General features: G+C 38.1%; 1 protein-coding gene and 1 pseudogene across 6 annotated transcripts in view; one reads left to right on the top strand and one right to left on the bottom strand.

Moving 5' to 3' along the window:
• TFDP2 (transcription factor Dp-2) overlaps nucleotides 1-22,458 on the bottom strand; it is a 166,649-nt gene that overhangs the window by 27,437 nt on the left and 116,754 nt on the right. For all 5 annotated transcript variants that reach the window (XM_082840246.1, XM_082840247.1, XM_082840248.1 and 2 more), the window contains 2 exons: nucleotides 18,209-18,330; nucleotides 16,594-16,641 (listed from right to left, as the gene is read on the bottom strand). In XM_082840246.1, coding sequence (XP_082696372.1) covers nucleotides 16,594-16,641; nucleotides 18,209-18,330 — 170 coding nt within the window. The remainder of the gene's footprint in view (nucleotides 1-16,593; nucleotides 16,642-18,208; nucleotides 18,331-22,458) is intronic.
• LOC309962409 (large ribosomal subunit protein eL21-like) lies at nucleotides 8,011-8,545 on the top strand (annotated as a pseudogene). Its single transcript has one exon. The product of its transcript is annotated as a large ribosomal subunit protein eL21-like (transcript).

Here is a 22,458-nt window from a genome sequence, read left to right as displayed (position 1 = left end):
TGTTTCTGTGGAACTGCCTATTCTTCAATGTCAACTTTGCAAATGGAGTGCTTCTGTTTCTGTATTGTTTGCTTTCCTTGAGTTGGCCCATCCAGTGTTTTGTTTGTTTTTTGAATGTACAACCTATGATGGAAGCTGAATCTGTTCAAGACTCCAGCTCCACCTACCAGTTTGAAGGAAACACCGAGGACAGAAGAACACGTTAAACTATACAAGAGAGATGCGATACGCAAAATCTTTAGGATTCCTCTTCAGGACACAGAATGTAGTTTCTTCAACTAATAATTTGTAAGGGAAAAGAGGAGCGAAAGAGGGAGAGACATACAGAGGGGGAATCTACAGATTATAAAAGACATCAATTTATTTAAATTCTGCTTCATACAGACTGTAAACACACACACACACACCCCCAGTTACGGGGGAGTCTGGGAACACAGCAATAGCAGCGTAGTTCTCAAACTCTCCAAATCCCCACATAAAAACAGATGGAACGACTAGGCAGCAAAACCTAAACCCCCTGACAACATTTACAACAAAACTAGATGACAAAGTACCTTCAACAAATGCCAGAATACAAACTACCAATAGCCAAAAGGCCTACACAGTAGTGTCTGCGTGGGCAGAAAAAGAGATATTCAATGAGGCTGCATTTAATGGAACTCAGAACAGAATAAGCCCAAAACAGGCAACAAGAATTTGCTAGAAAGCACAACAGGCCAATTTGAGAGCAGCAGTTGAAATGAGAAGGAGTTTTGACCTCTCAGTACCAGCTGAGCGCAAGCGGCTGCCAACAAAGACTGAAGAGGTTGCAACAATCTAGCCCGTATGACTCCCGCCAGTGATACTCAAGAGAAAACTAGAAATATTGGAGGGAGGCAAAGAATATATAGACAATGAGAGTATCTGAAGAAGAAAGTGTTCGTGAAATAAAAGGAAAAAGAGACTATCAACCTAGAATGACAAACACCAAAACATTCTGGTAAAACTGCTGTACTGCAAAGAAGAACTTTTTAGGTATCTAGAAAAAGAGAGTATCCTATTTTTCAACAGCGAATTGTTACATTAGAAGAAAATTAATATATTTAAGAATTTGAAAGAAAGTATGAGGCAAGGATTTTTGTATCCAGCATAACTGACTTAGACAATCAGAATGACTAAAGAAACATTGACATAAAGGCCTTGTGAGTGTTTATGTATAGTTACCTGTAGACATGAGACAAAACGAGGGCTAAGAGGCAGAGAGTATAGTATTTAAATAGGCAAATGCTCAAATACTGTGGGACTATTATGTATGACCATTAGAAGAATGGGAAGAGAATGGAGAGAGCATATGTAAAATTTTTTTTAATGTTTTCAATAATCATGTTAATGGTTATATTAGTATTATTATTTGGGACTATTGAGCATGTACTATGGGATAAAGTCAACGAGTAATTACCATATACATTAATTCTAACATCTCATCCCCAACATCCTTAAAGATCAAGATTCTCGGAATGGAAAAAAGAGGATTGGGATGTAATGGAGAAGAGGTTTAATAAGATTTGAATTGGAAATATCAATATGAACTCATGAAGTACTGTATCTTTGTGGGTGTGTATCTTAGCTCTCTCCATTTAAAAGGACTAGAAAATATGACCAACCTAGTAGCAGAGAGCATCCTTAGCCCCTAACTGGAGCTTGACATATAATTCACCCTAAAGGAAACCAGAGCTTCTTAGAGAAATGGCTGATTCCACGTACAGGGCAGGAAATGGACAAGATGAACTTGGAACATCTTGCCACACCAGATAACAAACAAGCTATCAAAGTCATCTAGGGTCATATCAAAAGGACTTATGAGTCAAGTATTATAGAAGAGGCTCCCACAGACCTAAGACGGGACAATTTACGTTTCAATAGTGACAATTGCATTGTATGAAACCCATCAAATACGTTTACATTCGTGAGTTTATACGAATGTAAAAAAAACGAATGTTTTTTTTTTTTGCGGTACACAGGCCTCTCACTGTTGTGGCCTCTCCCGTTGCGGAGCACAGGCTCCGGACGTGCAGGCTCAGCGGCCATGGCTCACAGGCCTGGCTGCTCCGCGGCATGTGGCATCTTCCCGGACCGGGGCACGAACCCGTGTCCCCTACATCAGCAGGCAGACTCTCAACCACTGTGCCACCAGGGAAGCCTTATAATGATATTTTTAGGTCACACTGTGTGGCATGTGGGATCTTAGTTCCCCAATCAGGGATCGAACCTGTGCCCCCTGCATTGGGAGCACAGAGTCTTAACCACTGGACCACCAGGAAAGTCCCTATAATGATATTTTTTAAAGGGAAGACTTGTTCACCTTTGGAGGAAGACAGAAACAAACTCATCATCTTGAAAACTGGTCAGTAAAGGGAAGGGATCAAGCTTTATTCTGCTTTCCTATATAAACTGTCCCTTCAGGTAAACAAACTGTAGAAGAGGAAAAGAGTCTTTATATAAAAGTAGTGCCTGTAGTAAATGAAGTAGAAGTGACAGAATAACACTAATAGCCACACACCATGAATGAACAGATACAAGCATTAAGCATCAGTGGTGTTCACATCATAAAAAGAGAGATAATCAAATGTTATGTGCCTTTGAACGGAAGAACACACTACTATCTATATTCTAGCCAAAGGATCAAACGTCAGTCTAACAAAGCCTCTGAATCTTACTGCCAAACTACAGAAATACAGGGAACAGAGAAATATACTGAGATGCACGAGAGTATGCAACCAGCGAAATCTAGACTGTGGGAAATTTGATAGGTCAAATGGCCTAGTTCCTTCCACAACTAAAGTATCGGAAAATAATGGGACAGAGAAAATTCTATATATAAAAGACAATCAACTTTTGTTTTTAGTGAGCAAGACTAAAATGTTCCAACGGATGCACATTTAGGTGATAAAACTAATTAAACATGCAAGAAAGTGATAACTATAAAAATCAGGGTAATGGTTATTTATAGGGGAGAGAGGGGATGGGGGCATATGCAGGGGCTTCTGGGGTTCTACTTCCTCATCTGGTGATGGTTACAAGAGTGTTTGCCTTAAAGTAACTCATTAGTTATACATTTGCTTTTTGGTGATTTTCTGTATCTGTATTTTATTTGACAAAATTTTAAGAAAAGCAAACAAAACATGACATTTGAAACAACTCGAAATCTGAATGCTTACTAGATATTTGATATTAAGGAATTACTGCTCATTTTCTTAGGTATAATAATGATATGTTTAAAAATGAGTCTTTTTAGAAATAAATACTGAGATATGATGAAGATGATAGGATGTCCTGGATTTGCTTTAAAATAATATAGAAGGGATAGGGACTTCCCTGGTGGTCCAGTGGTTAAGAATCCATCTTCCAATGCAGGCGATGTGGGCTCGATCTCTGGTCAGGGAACTAAGATCCCACATGCTGTGGGGCAACTAAGCCCGTACACCACAACTAGAGAGCCTGCGTGCCACAACTACAGAGCCCATGTGCTCTGGAGGCTGCACACCACAACTAGAGAGCTGTGCACCGCAACCACTGAGCCCGTGTGCTCTGGAGCCCATGCACCACAACTAGAGAGGAACCCATGCACCGCTACGAAGAGCCCGCACACGGCAACAAAAGTTCCTGTGTGCCGCAACTAAGACCTGACAGAGCCAAAAATAAAAAATAAATAAAATAATATAGAAGGGGTATATACAAAACAAGATACACCATTATTGCTTAAGTTCAGAGACGGGTACATAGGAGGCTCATAATATGAATCATGTATTTCTATATTTAAATTTCTCCAAAATAAAGAGTTTTTTAAAAAAGAAGAGAAAAATAATGGTTCTAGCATATCCTCGGTTATTTACATAGATTTAGTCCTTAGGCTCAGTTTCCTCCACTCAGCCCAGCCTTCTCAGGAAGGGGTCCTAATACATCACAATACCGTATTAATACAAAGGAGAACTCAACATGTCCAATCCATAACTCCTGAACCTGCTCCAGTTCTCATCTAGGTGAGTGACGGCACCATCCACCCAATCACCCGAGCCAGAAACAACAGATTCATCCTAATCTCCCTTTCTATCTAATCAGTCTAATTCTGTCAAATCTAATCTAAGTCTTGTCCTAAAGAGCTCTTAAATTCAACCTCTTCTCTCTGTTCCCATTGCCCTAAGTTCAGGCCCTCATAATCTCTCTCAGAATATAACCAGACATAAAAAAGAACGAAATAATGCCACTTACAACAACATGGATGGACCAAGAGATTATCATACTAAGTGAAGTCAGAAAGAGAAAGACAAATATCATATGATATTGTTTATATGCAGAATATTTTTAAAAAATGATACAAATTAACTTATTTTTACAAAACAGAAATATACTCACAGACATAGAAAACAAACTTATGGTTCCTGAAGGGGAAAGGGTGAGGGAAGGAGGATAAACTAGGAGTTTGGGGTTAAAATATACACACTACTATATATAAAATAGATAACCAACAAGAACCTACTGTATAGCACAGGGAACCATACTCAATATCTTATAATAACCTATAAGGGAAAAGAATCTGAAAAAAAATATATATATATATACAGACACAAACAATATATAATTGAATCACTCTGCTGTACACCTGAAACTAATACTGTAAATCAACTGTATTTCAATAAGTTTTTTTTTTTTTAAAAGGAAAAAAAAAGAATATAACTAGAGCCATATAACTGTTTTCCTTTGTGCTGCGTAGAGGCAAGGGCTTTCAATCCCTCCTCCACATGGCCATCCTGGTGACCTTTCTACATAACCCTAATAACCTGGTGCTAATGGTAGTAAAGAGCATACACTCCCTGAATTTAAGTGTGTACCAGTCATTGGACTAAGTAATTTCATTTCTCAAAAGAATCCATCAATTCCTGTCTGCTACATACATTTCCCCACACAACCCACTCTATGCTGATCTGTCCTTAGAGTTTAGTGTATTCAGACATAAATGGCTAGTCACACCTAAATTTACGTAATTAGTGCAAGTTAGGTAACAAAATACTTAAGAATTGCTAGAGACAGGAGTTATTTTGAAAGAAATACGTTGTGTGTGGGATTTTACATTTATGTTAAGAATTGGACAATGGCTTAAAGTAAATAAAATCCTTAACTCAGTGTTTACATACTTTTTAAAAGCCAGGGATGAAGCAGGGTTGTTGTTTTTCATATAATTCTAGGTCTTTTTTAAAAAGAGAGTAATAAGACAATCACACAGTAGTTTTGGGGGGATCACTTGACTAATTTGCCCTCTACAGTCATACCTGGATAATATTTAAAGGAAGAAACTAGATAGGAATAACTAGATTTTTAACAACTATTAAATGCTATGAACATATTCTCAAAACACAGATATAAGACTACAGTATGAGTTTTATACGGTTAGTTCAGTGTATGAATTGACAGACTTGAAGAAAGCTGTGGCTAAGTATCAACACTGGTAAACTATTTATTAACTATATATTTTCAGCAGTTTACTTCATTTAACTCTGATCCCACAGTTTTCCTTGATCTGAAAAATACAGACATAAATACCCATCTTGCTGTGAGGATGAAATCATATATCACATATAAAACTGGTCCAGGAAGATCCCACATGCCGTAGAGCAACTAAGCCCATGCGCCACAACTACTGAGCCTGCGCTCTAGAGCCCGTGAGCCACAACTACTGAGCCCACGTGCCACAACTACTAAAGCCTGCGCACCTAGAGCCTGTGCTCCGCAACAAGAGAAGCCACCGCAATGAGAAGCCTGCGCACCGCAACGAAGAGTAGACCCCACTCGCCGCAACCAGAGAAAGCCCACACGCAGCAACGAAGACCCAACGCAGCCAAAAATAAATAAATTAGTTAATTAACTTTTTTAAAAAAAGAAATTAAGCCTGATCTTTGGAAGGCTGGTGGAGCAGCATGCCAAAACCCAATCAATGTCTACATTAAAATTCAACAGAATTTAGAATAGCTAATACCTGCAGTACACAGATAGGAGATTTGGTCCTGCAACCAATTCTATAAACCACTTCTTTAAAAGTTAAGTGAACAACACCTCTAGTAAAAGAACATTAAAAGGTAAAAGGCTATATAAAGAACTCAACAACAGCAAAAACAACTCAACTCAAAAATGGACAAAGGACTTGAAAAGATGTTTCTTCCAAGAAGATATACAAACGGCCAGTAAGTACATAAAAAGACAATCAACATCGCTAATCATTAAGGAAATGCAAATCAAAACCACAATGAGACACACACATTAGGATGGCTATTATTAAAAACAACAACAACAACAAAAAACAGTTAAGTGTTGGGAGGATGTGGAAAAATTAAGAGCCTTCGTGCACTGCTGGTGGGAACGTAAAACGGTGCAGCCATTGTAGAAAATACTATGGTAGTTCCACAAAAAACTGAGCATATAATTACCATATGATCCAGCAATTCCACGTTAGGGTATATACCCAAAGAAATTTAAAGTAGGGTCTCAAACAGATGTTTGTATACCCACTTTCATACCAGCAATATTCACAATAGCCAAAAGGTGAAAACAACCCAAATATCTATCAATAGATGAATGAAGAAACAGAATGTGGTAAACGCACATAACAGATTCTTCAGCTTTTAAAAAAATGAAATTCTAATACAACATGAATGAACCTTGAAGACATGATAAGTGAAATAAGCCAGACACAAAAGGGTAAATACTGTATGATTCCTCTTATATGAGGTACCTAAAATAGTCAAATTTATAGAGACAGAAAGTAAAACTATGGTTACCGCAGACTGGAAGAGGAGAAAGTGGGGAGTTATTGCTTAATCAGTAAGGAGTGGCAGTATGGGATGGTGAAAAAGTTCTGCAGATGGCTAGTGGCAACAGATGCACAATAATTTCTTATTTATTTTCTCAGTGGTTTTTTTGCTTTTGAACTTATTTATGTTTTGTTGTCTTTTGTGCTTAAGTGTTGATGGCTTCACGAGCCTGAATATCTATAAAATAAGATGTTGTGGTTTTAGCATTTCATCATTATTTCGAAAAAAGCCAAACTCAGTATACAAGGGAACATGCTTCTGAGCAAAACAAACTTTATTGTTCTTCATTCTCTAAACTATTTCCATTGTCACATCTGGCTTACTACTACTGTCACCACATTCAGAAAAGATGTGCCTTTTCTTGACAAAAATAGTTCAGGAATGCTTGTTTCCCCACCACAAAATGAGGGTTAAAACCAAAATAACTCAGGACTTCCCTATCGGTCTAGTGGTTAAGATTCCGTGCTTCCACTGCAGGGGACGCAGGTTCAATCCCCGGTGGGGGAAGTTCCACGTGCTGCGCAGTGCGGCCAAAAAAACCCAAAGTTAATTTAGCTTTGTTAAACTTAAAAAAACTTAAAGTTAAACTTTTCTAATTTAGCTAATAATTTTAAATGATAAATTTAAAACCAGGCTTATTTTAAAAATTTAAATGGTTGAAAAATGTTATAAAAATAAATGTCTACATTTTCACGTATCTTCTATACGCTTTTGGGTTACATTAGACAAATTAACCTTATAATGTCACATGCGACAAAAATTAACTCAAGATGGATCAAAGATCTAAATGTAAGAGCAAAGCCATAAAACTCTTAGAAGAAAATACAGGCATTAAGTCTTTGTGATCTTGGATTTGACAATGTTTTTTCTTTTTTTAAATAAGATAGGACACCAAAAGCATAAGTAACACAAGAAAAAAAAAACCCAACAGATAATCAAAATTTAAAACTTCTGTGCTTCAAGTAGGTGGAAACAACAATCCATAGGAGAATTTTTTTGCAATTCATGTATCAGATAAGGGTCTTATATCTATAATCCATAAAGAATTCTTACAACTCAATAGAAAAAACAACAACAACAACAACCCAAAAGATCGGAATAGAGTTTTTCAAGGAACATATTTAGACTTCCTTTCAGCAAGAATGCCATCTTCTAGTAATTCACCAAAATGATCAACACAAAGGGATGGAGGAGTACCCGCTATATGTTCTCTAGGCCTTTTAGAAAACATGGAGTTGTTCCTTTGGCTACAAATATGCCAATCTACAAGAAAGATGATATTGTAGACATCAAGGGAATGGGCACTGTTCAAAAAGGAACACCTCAAAAATGCTGCCATGGCAGCACAGAAGAGTCTACAATGTCACCCAGCTGCTGTTGGCACTGTTGTAAACAAATGAGTTAAGGGCAAGAGTCCTGCAAAGAGATTATGAAGCAAATTAAGCACTCTAAGAGCTAAGATGGCTTCCTGAAACGTGTGAAGGAAAATGATCAGAAAAAGAAAAAAGCCAAAGAGAAAGGTACTTGGGTTCAATTGAAGCACCAGCCTGCTCCACCTAGAGATGCACACTTTGTGAGAACCAATGGAAAGGAGTCTGAGTTGCCAGAACCCAGTCCCTATGAATTCACGGCATGATAAAAAAAAAAAAAAAAAAACACAAAAGACCTCCGAACTGTAAAAATGTTTCTCTTAATTGAGTAGAAGTGTGTATCCCCTTCCCCAAAGAAATATTTAAAGCAAATTTCAACTGTGTCCTAATTCAGTGGGTGATGTCATTACTATTCAAATATAGTGTTTTTTTCTTCCTGGAAGATGTGAGGTGGTTTATTGTGCAATATATTTCATTGGTTAGAAACTGCCAGAAATTACTTATAAGATATTTATACTAGTAAAATAAAAAAAAAGAGTTGGACAGCTGCATGTAAATCAATAAAGTTAGAACACACCTTCACATCATGCACAAAAGAAACTCAAAATGGCTTAAAGACTTAAACATAAGACATGACACCATAAAACTCCTAGAAGAGAGCATAGGCAAAACATGCTCTGACATAAATCATACTCTGACATAAATCATACCAATGTTTCCTTAGGTCAGTCTCCCAAGGCAATAGAAATAAAAACAAAAATAAACATATGGGATCTGATCAAACTTACAAGGTTTTGCACAGCAAAGGAAACCACACACACACAAAAAAAAACAAAACAAAAAGACAACCTACAGACTGGGAGAAAATATTTGCAAATGATGCAACAGACAAGGGATTAACTTCCAAAATAATACAAATAGCTCATACAACTCAACAACAAAAAAACAAACAACCCAATCAAAAAATGGGCATAAGATCTTAACAGACATTTCTCCAAAGAAGACATACAGATGGCCAGTAGCCCCAAGAAAAGATGTTCAACATCACTAATTATTAGAGAAATGCAAATCAAAACAACAATGAGGTACCCACCTCACACCAGTCAGAATGGCCATCACTGGGACTTCCCTGGTGGTCCAGTAGTAAAGAATCTGCCTTATAATGCAGGGCAAGCAGGTCCGATCCCTGGTCAGGGAACTAAGATCCCACATGCCACGGGGCAACTAAGCCCGTGTGCCACAACTACAGAGCCCACGCACCCTGGAATCTGCACGCCACAACTAGAGAAGAGAAAACTACAGCTAGAGAGAAGCCTGCGCGCCACAACGAATGATCCCGCATGCCTCAACGAAGATCCCATGTGCCACAACTAAGACCCAACACAGCCAAACATAAATAAATTAAATAATAAATAAATCTTTAAAACGTAGGGCCATCACTAAAAAGTCTACAAATAGCAAATGCCAGAGAGGGTGTGGAGAAAAGAAAACCCTCATGCACTGTTGGTGGGAATGTAAGCTGGGGCAGCCACTATGGAGAACAGTATGGAGGTTCCTCAGAAAACTAAAAATAGAATTACCATATGATCCAGCAATCCCACTCCTGGGCATATACCCAGACAAAACTATAATTCAAAAAGATACATGCACCCCTATGTTCACAGCAGCACTATTCACAATAGCCAAAACATGGAAACAACCTAAATGTCCATCAACAGATGAATGGATAAAGATGTGGTACATATATACAATGGAATACTACTCAGCCACAAAAAAGAATGAAATAATGCCACTTAGAGCAACATGGATGTAACTAGAGATTATCATACTAAGTGAAGCAAATCAGAAAGAGAAAAACAGATACCACATGGTATCACTTTTATGTGGAATCTAAAATATGGCACAAATGAATCTACGTACAAAACAGAAACAGATTCACAGATATAGAGAACAGAGTTGCCAAGGGGGAGGGGGTGGGAGAGGGACGGAGTGGGAGTTTGGGATTAGCAGATGTAAACTATTATATACAGGATGGATAAACAACAAGGTCGTACTGTATAGCACAGGGAACTATATTCAATATTCTGTGATAAACCATAATGGAAAAGAATGTAAAAAAGAGAATGTCTATACATGTATAACTGAGTCACTCTGCTGTACAGCAGAGATCAGCACAACATTGTAAATCAGCTATACTTCAATAAAAAGAAAACAAGATATGAAAAGGTGCTCAACATCATTAACCATTAGGGAAATGCAAATCAAAACCAAAATGAGGGGCTTCCCTGGTGGCGCAGTGGTTGAGAGTCCGCCTGCTGATGCAGGGGTCCCGGGTTCGTGCCCCGGTCCGGGAAGATCCCATATGCCGCGGAGCGGCTGGGCCCGTGAGCCATGGCCGCTGAGACTGCGCGTCCGGAGCCTGTGCGCCGCAACGGGAGAGGCCACAACAGTGAGAGGCTCGCGTACCGCAAAAAAAAAAAAAAAAAAGATACAATTTCACATCTACAAGTATGGCTATAATAAAAAAAGATGGAGAGTAAGTATTGGCAAGGATGTGGAGAAACTGCAACCTATTGCTGGTGGGAATGTAAAATGGTACAGCCACTCTAGAAACTGTCTGTTAGCACCTCCACTCCTAAGTATATAATCCAAGAGAAATGAGAACTTATATCCACGTAAAAACTTGTTCACAAATGTTCATAGCAGTAGTTATAATAGCCAAAAAGTAAAAACAACTCAAATGTCCATCATCAATGAACAAATATAGACAAAATGTGGTATATCCATACAATGTTATATAACTGGGCAATAAAAAGGAATGAAGTACTAATATATGCCACAACACGTAATTTTTATGTGTGTGGAGACAGTATGGTAGGGACAGTCGATCTGGAGGGTTGAGAAGGTTCCACTGGCCCAGGTGCTCCTTGGATAGTTTTCATTTCATTGCCCTCAGCACCTCCCCTGCCAATTCCTTCTTGCTTTTTAGTACCTGTCAACTCTGACCCTGGGGCCTCTCCATGTCAGTGCAGGTGAGAGCAGCTTCCAAATCTGACTTCTCCCATGCATATTTTGGGATGTGGATTTCTCTACTTTCACTTGTCATCATTATAATCACACCAGCTTTCACCTTCAAGTCCTTGGAAAATCTACATCTCTATCATGTTTTACGGCAATTTAAGAGATTTATTTTTTATTATTTTTTTACACAAAAAATTTTATTACGATCTTAGGGGCTGGGGATTAAAAATGGGTGTTCAGCCCATCATCTCAAACTGGAAGCTCCCTATCTAAATCTTTTTTTTTTTTTTTTTTTTTTTTTTTTGCGGTACGCGGGCCTCTCACTATTGTGGCCTCTCCCGTTGCGGAGCACAGGCTCCGGACGCACAGGCTCAGCGGCCATGGCTCACGGGCCGAGCCGCTCCGCGGCATGTGGGATCTTCCCGGACCGGGGCACGAACCCGTGTCCCCTGCATCGGCAGGCGGACTCTCAACCCCTGCGCCACCAGGGAAGCCCTCTAAACCTTAAATAAGTAGAGTTTACACATTTTCCTAAAACCTGAGCTCTCTGAAACACCAAGACCCTCTTTCCAAATAACACCAAAATTTGGCCACAGGATGTACACACTATCTCCATCAGTCCCTAAATCAAAAAAAAAAAGAACCAGTAGGAAGCGTTCCTTGCCAAATAAAACCAAATTGAAAATTTTTTTAATATTTAAGAAAATAAAACTACTAATACAGCACAGTTTGAAAAGCATGCTGTATTTTATTTCATTTGAAGTATTCATAATTTCATATTCATAAGAAGTATTTAAAAGAATTACTCCCAAGGAATAAAAAGTATTTATTTTTCCAGGCACTTAACTAGAATCCACAATCACTGTCTTTTTATATTTTCCCATAATAATTTATATTTATTTACAAAAGTAATATAAAACTCAAATTTGTAGTATAACAGTGTACTCCAGGTATAAGTTATAATAAATGTATTCCATTTACATAAGAAATTATATAAAATATACAATAGAAACCTCATTTCCCATTCAAATAAGTTAACTAGAATGTTTAAATCAGCAAAATAATTTAGTAATTTAGTAAAATAATTTAGGAAAAAAACCCCAAACCCCACTTTCCTGTACATATGTATTCATTGTGTGTGTGCTGGGGGGGGGGGGTTGTTGAATGGGAAATAAATGTTGATCACTTACAGATCTTCACTCTCTCCCCACCCTGGGTTATGTCATCCAGGCCTGTGACGAATTACAAGCTGATGATACTACTTATACACTAATGATATGATCACTTAGATAACTAATAAACTTATCAAACTTCATATGTCCAAAACAAAACTCAATTCCTCCCCAAACCTACTCCTAACTACAGTAAGTCTAAGTGGCATCAATATTCACCCAGCTCTCACTGCAAAAATACAGAAGCCATCTTTTATTTCTCTCTTCCCTTCATCCAATCTATCAATAAATCCTGTTGATTCTATTTCCAAAATTTATCCATTTTTTTCTTCCATCTCCACTGCCAGGCCAGTGCGCCCTGCAACAGCCTTCTAACTGATTTTCCTGCTTCTGTTCTTGTCTTCTCAGAGTCCATTTCCCCCTCAGCAGTCAGTGTAAATTAGATCATGTCACTTCCCTACTTAAAACCCTGTTTAGAATAAAAACCAGATTCTCTACCATGACCTACAAGGCTTTTCATGTTCTCACTCTTGCCTACCTCTCCGTCCCCATCCCACATCACTCTGACCTCCTCACTCTCTCCAAGCCACTGTGCTTCCCCAAATACAACAACCTCGTTCCTCACTTAGAAGCTCTGCATTTGCCATTCCTTCTGCCTAGAACCCCTGGCTCCCTGAGGGTATTTACATGCCTGTCTTCCTTGCATTCAAATGTCACCCCCTTGGAAAGGCCTCTCTGAGGTAGCCGCCATCCTTCCAATGCTCTACGAATCGTCCTTCTTAGCTCTCTACACACCACCGATCACGATCTAAAATTATCTTATTTTGTTTATTGCTCCCCCATCCCAAACATAAGCTCTTTAACGGGCAGACACTTATCTATCTTGTTTATTATTCTTGCCAATGCCTAGAACATTTATCACATCAAAATATTTGTTGGCGCAGTGGTTAAGAATCTGCCTGCCAATGCCGGGGACACAGGTTCGAGCCCTGGTCCGGGAAGATTCCACATGCCGCGGAGCAAGTAAGCCTGTGCGCCACAACTACTCAGCCTGTGCTCTAGAGCCTGTGAGCCACAACTACTGAGCCCGTGTGCCACAACTACTGAAGCCTGCACGCCTAGAGCCCGTGCTCCGCAACAAGAGAAGCCACCGCAATGAGAAGCCTGCACCCCGCAACGAAGAGTGGCCCCCGCTCGCCACAACTAGAGAAAGCCTGCACGTGGCAACAAAGACCCAACACAGCCAAAACTAAATAAATAAATAAAGTAATTTAAAAACAACTGTTGAACAAACAACTTCATAAACATCACTGAAGCGGTACAGATATTATATTGATTTTTATTAGCTTATTATAGTTTAAATTATATTAGTTTATTATAAATTATTAGTTTATGCTAAATAAAAGGGTTTTAACTGTATTCCAACAGAATTTTTTAAAAAAGGTCTTAAGATTACATAAGCACAAAGGAACAGTGAAACACCACTGTGCTAAATCCTAGTCATTTAAGACAGGAATACAGTAAAACATATGCCGGCTATTGCTATTGCCCATCACACATCCAGGACCTTCTTTCCACCCAAGAGATCCCAAATAGGTCCCCCTTCCCTATTTGGAAGAGATGCATTTAGAAGACACCACCATATTCTGTCCAAAGGGAGAAAAAGAAAGTGAGCAAACATCTTTCAGGATCAAAACCCCCGGCAAGACCAGAAAGGGGGCTTTCGCAGCTCCTTCCACAAGCTCTTTGCAAACAAGTCCAGTGGATCAGAACACAGGGGAAAAAACCAATGAGAATACTTCAATGGATCTTTAACCAACAAAAAATTTCTTCAGAAACTGACTTGCTCTCGCAAATGAACCTGACGAAGGAATAGCTGTGTAAAACATACTTAGGGTTGTACTGTCAAGTGTAAGATGAGGATAAAAAGGTGGTATTTATCTATGTGGGAGTATGTGTGTGTGTGTTTTATCTCTCTCTCTCTCTCTCTCTTTCACTCTCTCTCGCTCCATATCCCTGAGGAACAGTAATACAAATAATTACATATGATACTAAATCAACATATAAGACATTAAAGAGATGAAGAAGATTACTTTGGGTTGAGAGCTGGCTTTTTGAAGCTCAGCACTTGGGGAAAGGGAACCGAAGACTTTTCGCAGCATTACAGAAAAACACATAAATCTGGAGGAAAATAACATTTGTAAGGTCAACAACAACAAAAGAAAACCACACGTAGTAATTTTTGTGGCTTGATTAGGGAGAGGGAACGGGATTCATTATAGAAAAATTATATTAAAGAATAAAAAGAGAATAATAAAAAGCACTAGGAAAAAAGGCCACTGAACCAAATGTAGAAGGGGAAAGTCCAATCAGTGGCTATACCGAAGAATTTAATCTGGTACTTTTATATGTGCTCTTTAGAGTTTTCTCTCTTATAAAGAATAAAAAGAACCTTGTTTTTTATATTATTTGCAATACATAGGTGCCACCAATCATAACTAATGAATAGTTTCATTTTAAGGCCTTAAATAGTGCTAAATATATGGTTAAAAAAACTTGTGCTGGGCTTCCCTGGTGGCGCAGTGGTTGAGAGTCCGCCTGCCGATGCAGGGGACACGGGTTCGTGCCCCGGTCCTGGAGGATCCCGCATGCCGCGGAGCAGCTGGACCCGTGAGCCATGGCCGCTGAGCCTGCGCGTCCGGAGCCTGTGCTCCGCAACGGGAGAGGCCACAGTAGTGAGAGGCCCGCGTACCGCAAGAAAAAAAAAAAAAATGTGTGCTGCTGCCCTTTCCAAGGATATACATGAAGAAAAACCAGTATGAGCCATAATTTCCATCAGAGAGAAAAGACCATCTCGCCATATATGTCTATATGATATAGCAGTTCCTCAGACATGATTTTATCTGTTCAAAACAGTTAAGATGTGAGAAGTAAACTACAAAGGCCACCAAGGAACTAAAGCAGAGCTAGTGTCAATGCAAGAAAACACACATTCTTTTATACAGCCCCAAGGTCCTCACTCAGAACCTATTCACTTTTATTTTAGACTGAATTCTAACACATCTGGCCAAGTAGTTTCTCAGTGCACAGCAAATCAGAGAAAGCAACTAGAAACTGGAGAAACAGAAAACTATTGTATTGAAAGCAGACGACCTAACAGGAGAAAAGAGATGAAAACACAATTGACAAAAGCAATTCCAAAATCTCAGAATCAAAAGTAAATTTTAAAAAGCACTGATGACAAGGTTTTATCTAAAATAGTAACTATCTTACAGAACTCAACAGCCTCTGAGATTACGTGTCTTGTTTTAACATAGTGTGACATTAATACGATATTCAGTAGAGTGGCTTTTGTGGAACACTGAACTTAAGTTCAAGTAACGACCCTCAAGTGATAGTTTTCAATCCTGGAGTTTCTGACTTAGTAGGCAATTGTAGTTTATTCAACAGACCACAGGTGATTCTGATGCACACCAAGAACTGAGAACCACTGTCCTAATAGTCTAAGGAAAGGTTATATTACACTGGATGTCTTACTTAAGAAAAAGGTGAGATGTAATGTACAACATGATAGAGTAACACTGATGCATGTTATATATGAAAGTTATTAAGAGTAAATCCTAAGAGTTCTCATCACAGGAAAAACATTTTTATTTTTTATTTCTTCAATTTTATACCTATATGAGACGGTAGATGTTCACTAAACTTACTGTGATAGTCGCTTCATGATGTATGTAAATCAAGTCATTATGCTGTATACCTTAAACTTACACAGTGCTGTGTGTCAATTATATCTCAATAAGGCTGGAAGGAAAAAAACGAAGTGAGAATTTACTATGACCTTTAAATGTGTTCAATGAAACTTGTTTTTAAAAAGTTTGTGTATTTGGGGGTAATGGGGAGTATTCACTTTGGCAAGACACTTCAACTCCCAAAAGGAGGGAGGGGGCTAAATGGCATACTGCCAACAGACAGTCTACTCACAGAATAGTATCTTTTGAAACCACACAAATACAATAAATTTATGTAATGACGAATGAAGCAGAATACTCAGTGTGGAATGAAATAACGGTAGAAACTCAACAAAGTTAAAGTTATATGAAGAAAAACATCTCATTAGAGTCTGGGCACCAAACCCCTCTCTATGCAGTAGCACCTCCTAAACAAAATAGTTAAACTTATACTCACCTTTCTGAAAAATCAGAGTCTATAAATTCTCTAGCCCGTTTTCTATCACTGAAAAGAAAAAAAGATACCATAAAAAGAACATGCATAAGGAACTTTATTTCATGAATAATTTACTGTAACTTGTCTAATTCCACATTGAAAATATCCAAACACACAAGTAACAAATATAAAAGATATGTACATGAAATAAAAACTTAAAACTGGACAAAGACATCGCAACATGATAGCCATAGTTTGAAATGAACTCAATGAAGCTTTAGGGAGGAAAATACTGCAGATTTATAGAGGAGAAAGCATAGAAAAGTTTTATTTGCTCTGGGAGAAATGACTATAAAAACATTAGATAATCAGACTGCCCCCAGCATACAGCACAGCTGGTGCTGAAAACAGCCAAACCCTGGTCACCTCCAAAGTCGGCCAACACTACTGGCACAGGCTTGGCTTTCATTAAATTATCTCTCAAGGCTATGAAAAAATCCAAGATTTTTAGATCTTAGATCTACATGAGAAATGTTGTTAACGACTGAATAAAGGCAAAGGAATTACAGGTGACTCTGTCACTTCATCTTATTCGATAATGGAAAAGACATTATGTATACACATGAAACTCTTCTGTCTCTGTCTGCGTGTATGGCTTACAGCACTTTGCCAGGATTATTTCGTTCATTTCTTTAGTATCCTTGAAGCAAGGAGATTCTTACTCAACCAAGATTTACTGTTTGCTAGAACTCACAACTGTAAGTCGATGATAGAACCACCAGTGTGGCATGCCACCTTGGAAATAACTTCTAAAGTGACAAACTAAAACGGAATCATTTATTTTACTACTTCTTTTCTTTTATGGAAGGATGAGATGCTAAAATGATAAGGAGTGGAGAAAGGTTGAATAAAGGTATTTTACAGGTAAAGAAACATAGAGATTTGATACTAAAAGTGGCAAATGAGTAACAAAGAAGGGATACTGATTTAATTGCCCAGTGTTTAAAGGAACGAAGATAAAACTCAATGAAAGTTTTAATATATTTGGGCTCTTTTTCCTAGTTCCTTTTCTGGTTTTAAAGGAAATAAACATGCTGGTTTTAAGGGGAAATTCTGAGTACACACACATGTATATATAAAACTCCTTTCTAATGTTTGTTAAAACAATATAAAACGCAGTTTTTACATCTCCAAAGTGGCTAAATGTCACAATCATAAAAAGTAGTCTTCTTTCAGAGTTGAAGAAAGAAGATTCAGTTACAAGTTATTGTTCTATTTTTCTGTTTAAAAATGGTTGCTCCAGGGATTTCCCTGGTGGTCCAGTGGTTAGGTCTCCACGCTTCCACTGCAGGGGGCACGGGTTCAATCCCTGGTTGGGGAAGTAAGATCCTGCATGCTGTGGTGGTGCAGCCTAATTAATTAATTAATAAAATAAAATAAAATTTAAAAAAATGGTTGCTCCAGAGCTGATTTATATCTAGGATATAAAGTGAAATAAAATAGGTGATTTTAAAGGAAACATATTAGTTTTTAAGAACATAAAACAAGAACAGAAGACAAGATAGTGAGAAAAAAAGATCAGAACTTAAAAAAAAAAAAAGTTTTTAAAAATGGTCATTTGCAGTACCACTCTTACCCAGGGACCCAGCCAGTAGCTTCTGCTATGTGTGTCTGAGTAACCATTGCTGGTGCAGGGGTATATGGACTCCCAATCAGAACACTTCCTGAACTGGTTAGTCTCTGTGGTGTACTTATAATCTGTAAAGTCAGGACAAAGAAAAAAATATTCTTAGTTATTAAGGAAAACCTACAGGCAGAAAATAATGCTGAATGCTAACCTATACACAAGGAGTAAACCTTACTGTCTAAAATGTACTTAATATCAATCATCTAAATATAAGCAATACCTCTGATACATTTATATTCTAAGATCTTAAAGCACAAGTATCCTGAATACTGATATGAAGTCACAATGTAGATTTCAGCAAGTGAACAGCAATTGGGAGGGATTAAGTTGGCAACTGACAACATTTTAAAAATCAGAAAAATGAAAAGCTTTCTTTGAAATTATGGAAACTAATTTCAGTTGTTCTCTTTTTACCAGAACTGGGGTAACAGCAAATTAATTCTTCATAGTCCACAACATATACAAAGACATAATACAATTTGGATTCTTATACAGATATAATTTTACCTGTTTTTTTCAAGAGCATTTCCTCATGTCATTAAATATTCTTCGAAGACATTTTAAAGACCATAAAACACTCTGTCATGTGGATTAATTATCCCCTATTATTAGATTTTTATGAATATTCAAATATTATAAATAACGCTGTGATAAACATTTCTGTAAAATGATATTGGCTTTAATTTCTATTTCCTACGGACAGACTCCAGAAAGGGAATTAATGGAACTAAGGATATGGACTTTTTCAAAAAAATTTTTTTATTTTGGGGATTTCCCTGGTGGCGCAGTGGTTAAGAATCTGCCTGCCAATGCAGGGAACATGGGTTCGAGCCCTAGTCTGGGAAGATCCCACACACCACGGAGCAACTAAGCCCGTGTGCCACAGCTACTGAGCCTGCGCTCTAGAGCCCGTGCTCGGCAACAAGAGAAGCCACGGCAATGAGAAGCACGCACACTGCAACGGAGAGTAGCCCCAGCTTGCCGCAACTAGAGAAAGCCCGTGCGTAGCAATGAAGACCCAACACAGCCAAAAATAAATATTTATTTTATTGTTTTTATATATTTTTTGTTTTCTATTTTATTGATTTTTATTATTTATTTGGGGTTTAATTTGCTCTTTTTTAAAAAATTAATTTATTTTTGGCTGCGTTGGGTCTTCATTGCTGCGCGTGGGCTTTCTCTAGTCGCGGTGAGTGGGGGCTACTCTTCCTTGCGGTGCACAGGCTTCTCTTGTTGTGGAGTACGGGCTCTAGGCACACGGGCTTCAGTAGTTGTGGTGCGCAGGCTCTGGAATGCAGGCTCAGTAGTTGTGGTGCATGGGCTTAGCTGCTCCATGGCATGTGGGATCGTCCCGGACCAGGGATCGAACCTGTGTCCCCTGCATTGGCAGGCAGATTCTTGACCACTGCACCACCAGGGAAGTCCAAAGATATGGACTTGTAAAAAACGTTTCTTGATCTGTGTTGCCAAATTGTTTTCCAGGTCTTATAGTTTTCATTGGTGAAAATAATTTGGCACCCTAGTAATATCTTTCAGTATTTTCATAAATAAATAAGTAAGTAAATAAATAAATAGAATAAAGGCATGCTCCAGGGAATGGGGGTATTAATGGGGCTAGGGAGATGTTACTACATACAAATGCTTAGGAAATGCTTTTAATATGTTAATTCTATAGTTCAAAAAAAACAAAACACAACAAATACTGACAGATGTCTGGAGAATTCTGATTCTCCTAATATGCCAAGGATTATTAAAGAGGGCATTCAGAAGTCTGCCTCGTGAGAAAATATGAACACTAGACAAGGTGTTTGTACCTCCTAGCCCTGCACATATTCCACACCACCTCCTCACTTCCATTTCAATGCACGATCTTTAAAGGTAGAGAGTGTCTGCGGGGCCTACCATAGTGCTAGGGGACTCTCATAGGAAAGAATCAATAAATATTTATTGAACTGAGACAGAAGACCAGGCTTTTAAAATGATGGAAAAGAGTAGCTTCTTTGTTCATTGATATGCTAGAAAGGATTATATAAAATCCTGTAAAAAAAGGGCATAGTTCTCACCAATCACTGCACCACACACTCAGATGTTCTCTTTCATGCTGACCCTGAGTGTGAGAGCTTGAGAGGGAAATTTTGAGCGTTTGATCAGTCTCTGGTCTACTCTATTCCTAGAACAGGAGTCTCCAGAAAGCAACTTATCTAAGCATTCTGATTTACTCGTGAAACAGACTGCATTACTTGTGCAGTATTACTACTAAGGAGTTTTTTATTTATCTGTTATTAGGACCCTACAGGCTTGGTTTTACCTGATTTAAAGGGCTTTGCAGGAAAAAAAGAAAAAAAGAAGACGAAGAAAGGAGGAAGGGGAATAGGACATAGAGAAAAGCTGGTTATCTTTACTGAGAATGACTTTGGACATACGTTGTTATGTTCTACTCTATTTTTCTTCCCTAATGTCAGATTGTCAGCTGCTATTCTTTCCTGATCTGAGAGGGATGAGCAATACTCTGTTCCTTTCTCTTAGCACAGGGCCTGGGAAGTCCTTAACAAACGTTTCATGAACGAACGAACTGGTGGGATGCTCGACTTGAATTGGAACCACAAGTTAGAAATCCTTCTGAGACGCAATGAGTTCTTAAACTAGGACAATGACAGTGACTGAGCCTTAAGAAACAAAATCAAAGGGAAGTCAACGAACACAGGAAAACTAGTTCATACAGGTGATAAGTCACATATGCTCTATAAAACCGAACCTTAATTTTGAAATCCCAAACTAAAATAGTATTCAGTTAATCTGATAAGGAAAACGAACATTTATTTTAAATTTAAGTCTTCCTCACCTCCCCACAAAAAAACCAGACATCCTTAACTTAAATGTAATCATGCGGTTTCTTTGACAATAGATTACAGTTAGCCATAAATCAAATAGCAACTGAACCTCGTTCTGAAGATTTTCTTATGTACTACTGCCATCTACAGTAAGAAAAGCCAAGAGAGCATCTATACTCTGAAAAGAAAGACTCTATATAACTATAAAGTGTTATATTAAAGGATTTCATTATTTGACAAAATTTTCATTTTCACTGTAAGAAACAAGCAATTTTTAACCATGTTAAAATAATCATGAGATTATCTTATATAAAAAACCAGATACCTTTTTCTTTTTAAACTTTTTATTTTGTATTGGAATAAAGCTGACTAACAATGTTGTGATAGTTGCAGGTGCACAGCAAAGGGACTCAGCCATGCATATACATGTACCCATTCTCCCCCAAACTCCCCTCCCATAAAGCCAGATACCTTTAAGAAAAGAGCAAGTATCCCAAAGTGAAACAGTTACTGCTAAACTAGCTTCTAGAAACACAGGAAACAACTTTTTCTTGAGGCCTTTTGAAATTTCTATCTACCATGAAGATTTGGCTTCCAAAGGGACATGTAAAATTTAAAGGGCAAGTAGAGAAAGACAACTGTAAGAAGGAAACAGGTGAGGTTTCATTTAAGAATTTTCTAACAAAAAATTTTTTAAAATCATGGATGAGAGATTGAATGTGAGGGAACAACATTCAAAAGAGACAAGCAAGAGGAGAGAGAGCGGCTCTCGCTGGGGTTCCACGATATATTAGGAAATCAAAAAGAAAACTCTGATTCCTGCCTAGGGACTAAAAACTACAAAAAGCACCTCAGAATTCGGAAGACAAATGAAGGTCTTGGGCTGGCCTGTTTCAAAGGAGAGGCCGAAATCTTCTCTCTGTCTGACCTTTGCTTTGCTGATTCTGAGGTTTGCAGTAATTGGGTACGTCCTATACAGGACTACTTATCACTGTCAGAACTGAAGTGTGTAAAGGCTTACATGTACATTAGTTTAAACTGACAATGGGAAGAACAATTATGTTTCTAAAAGGGGAATTCAAATTTGAGCCATAGCAGCATCACTGAAATACCAAGAGGAAACAGTCTTTCAAAATAGAAGAGTACTGTAAGAGTCAAAGTCAAGAAAGTTCACATCTGTCTGTTTAATTTTGATGTTTATATAATCACATTTCAAAATACCGACTTTCAAGTCAGGTGTATAATCTCATTTGCACCTCCTGTAGTGGCTGGTGAGGGGCAAATGCTTAGCAAACGTTTGAAAATATACCCCGAACTACCTTGAAATGCAGATATTCACCTGAGCTTAAGTTTCTAAGAGGCTTGGAG

This window comes from Leucopleurus acutus (assembly GCF_964270905.1).
Source record: "Leucopleurus acutus genome assembly, chromosome: 5".
Taxonomy (NCBI): Eukaryota; Metazoa; Chordata; class Mammalia; order Artiodactyla; family Delphinidae; genus Leucopleurus; species Leucopleurus acutus.
Note: the sequence above shows the minus strand (reverse complement) of the source record. Positions and strands in the feature narration are given on the sequence as shown.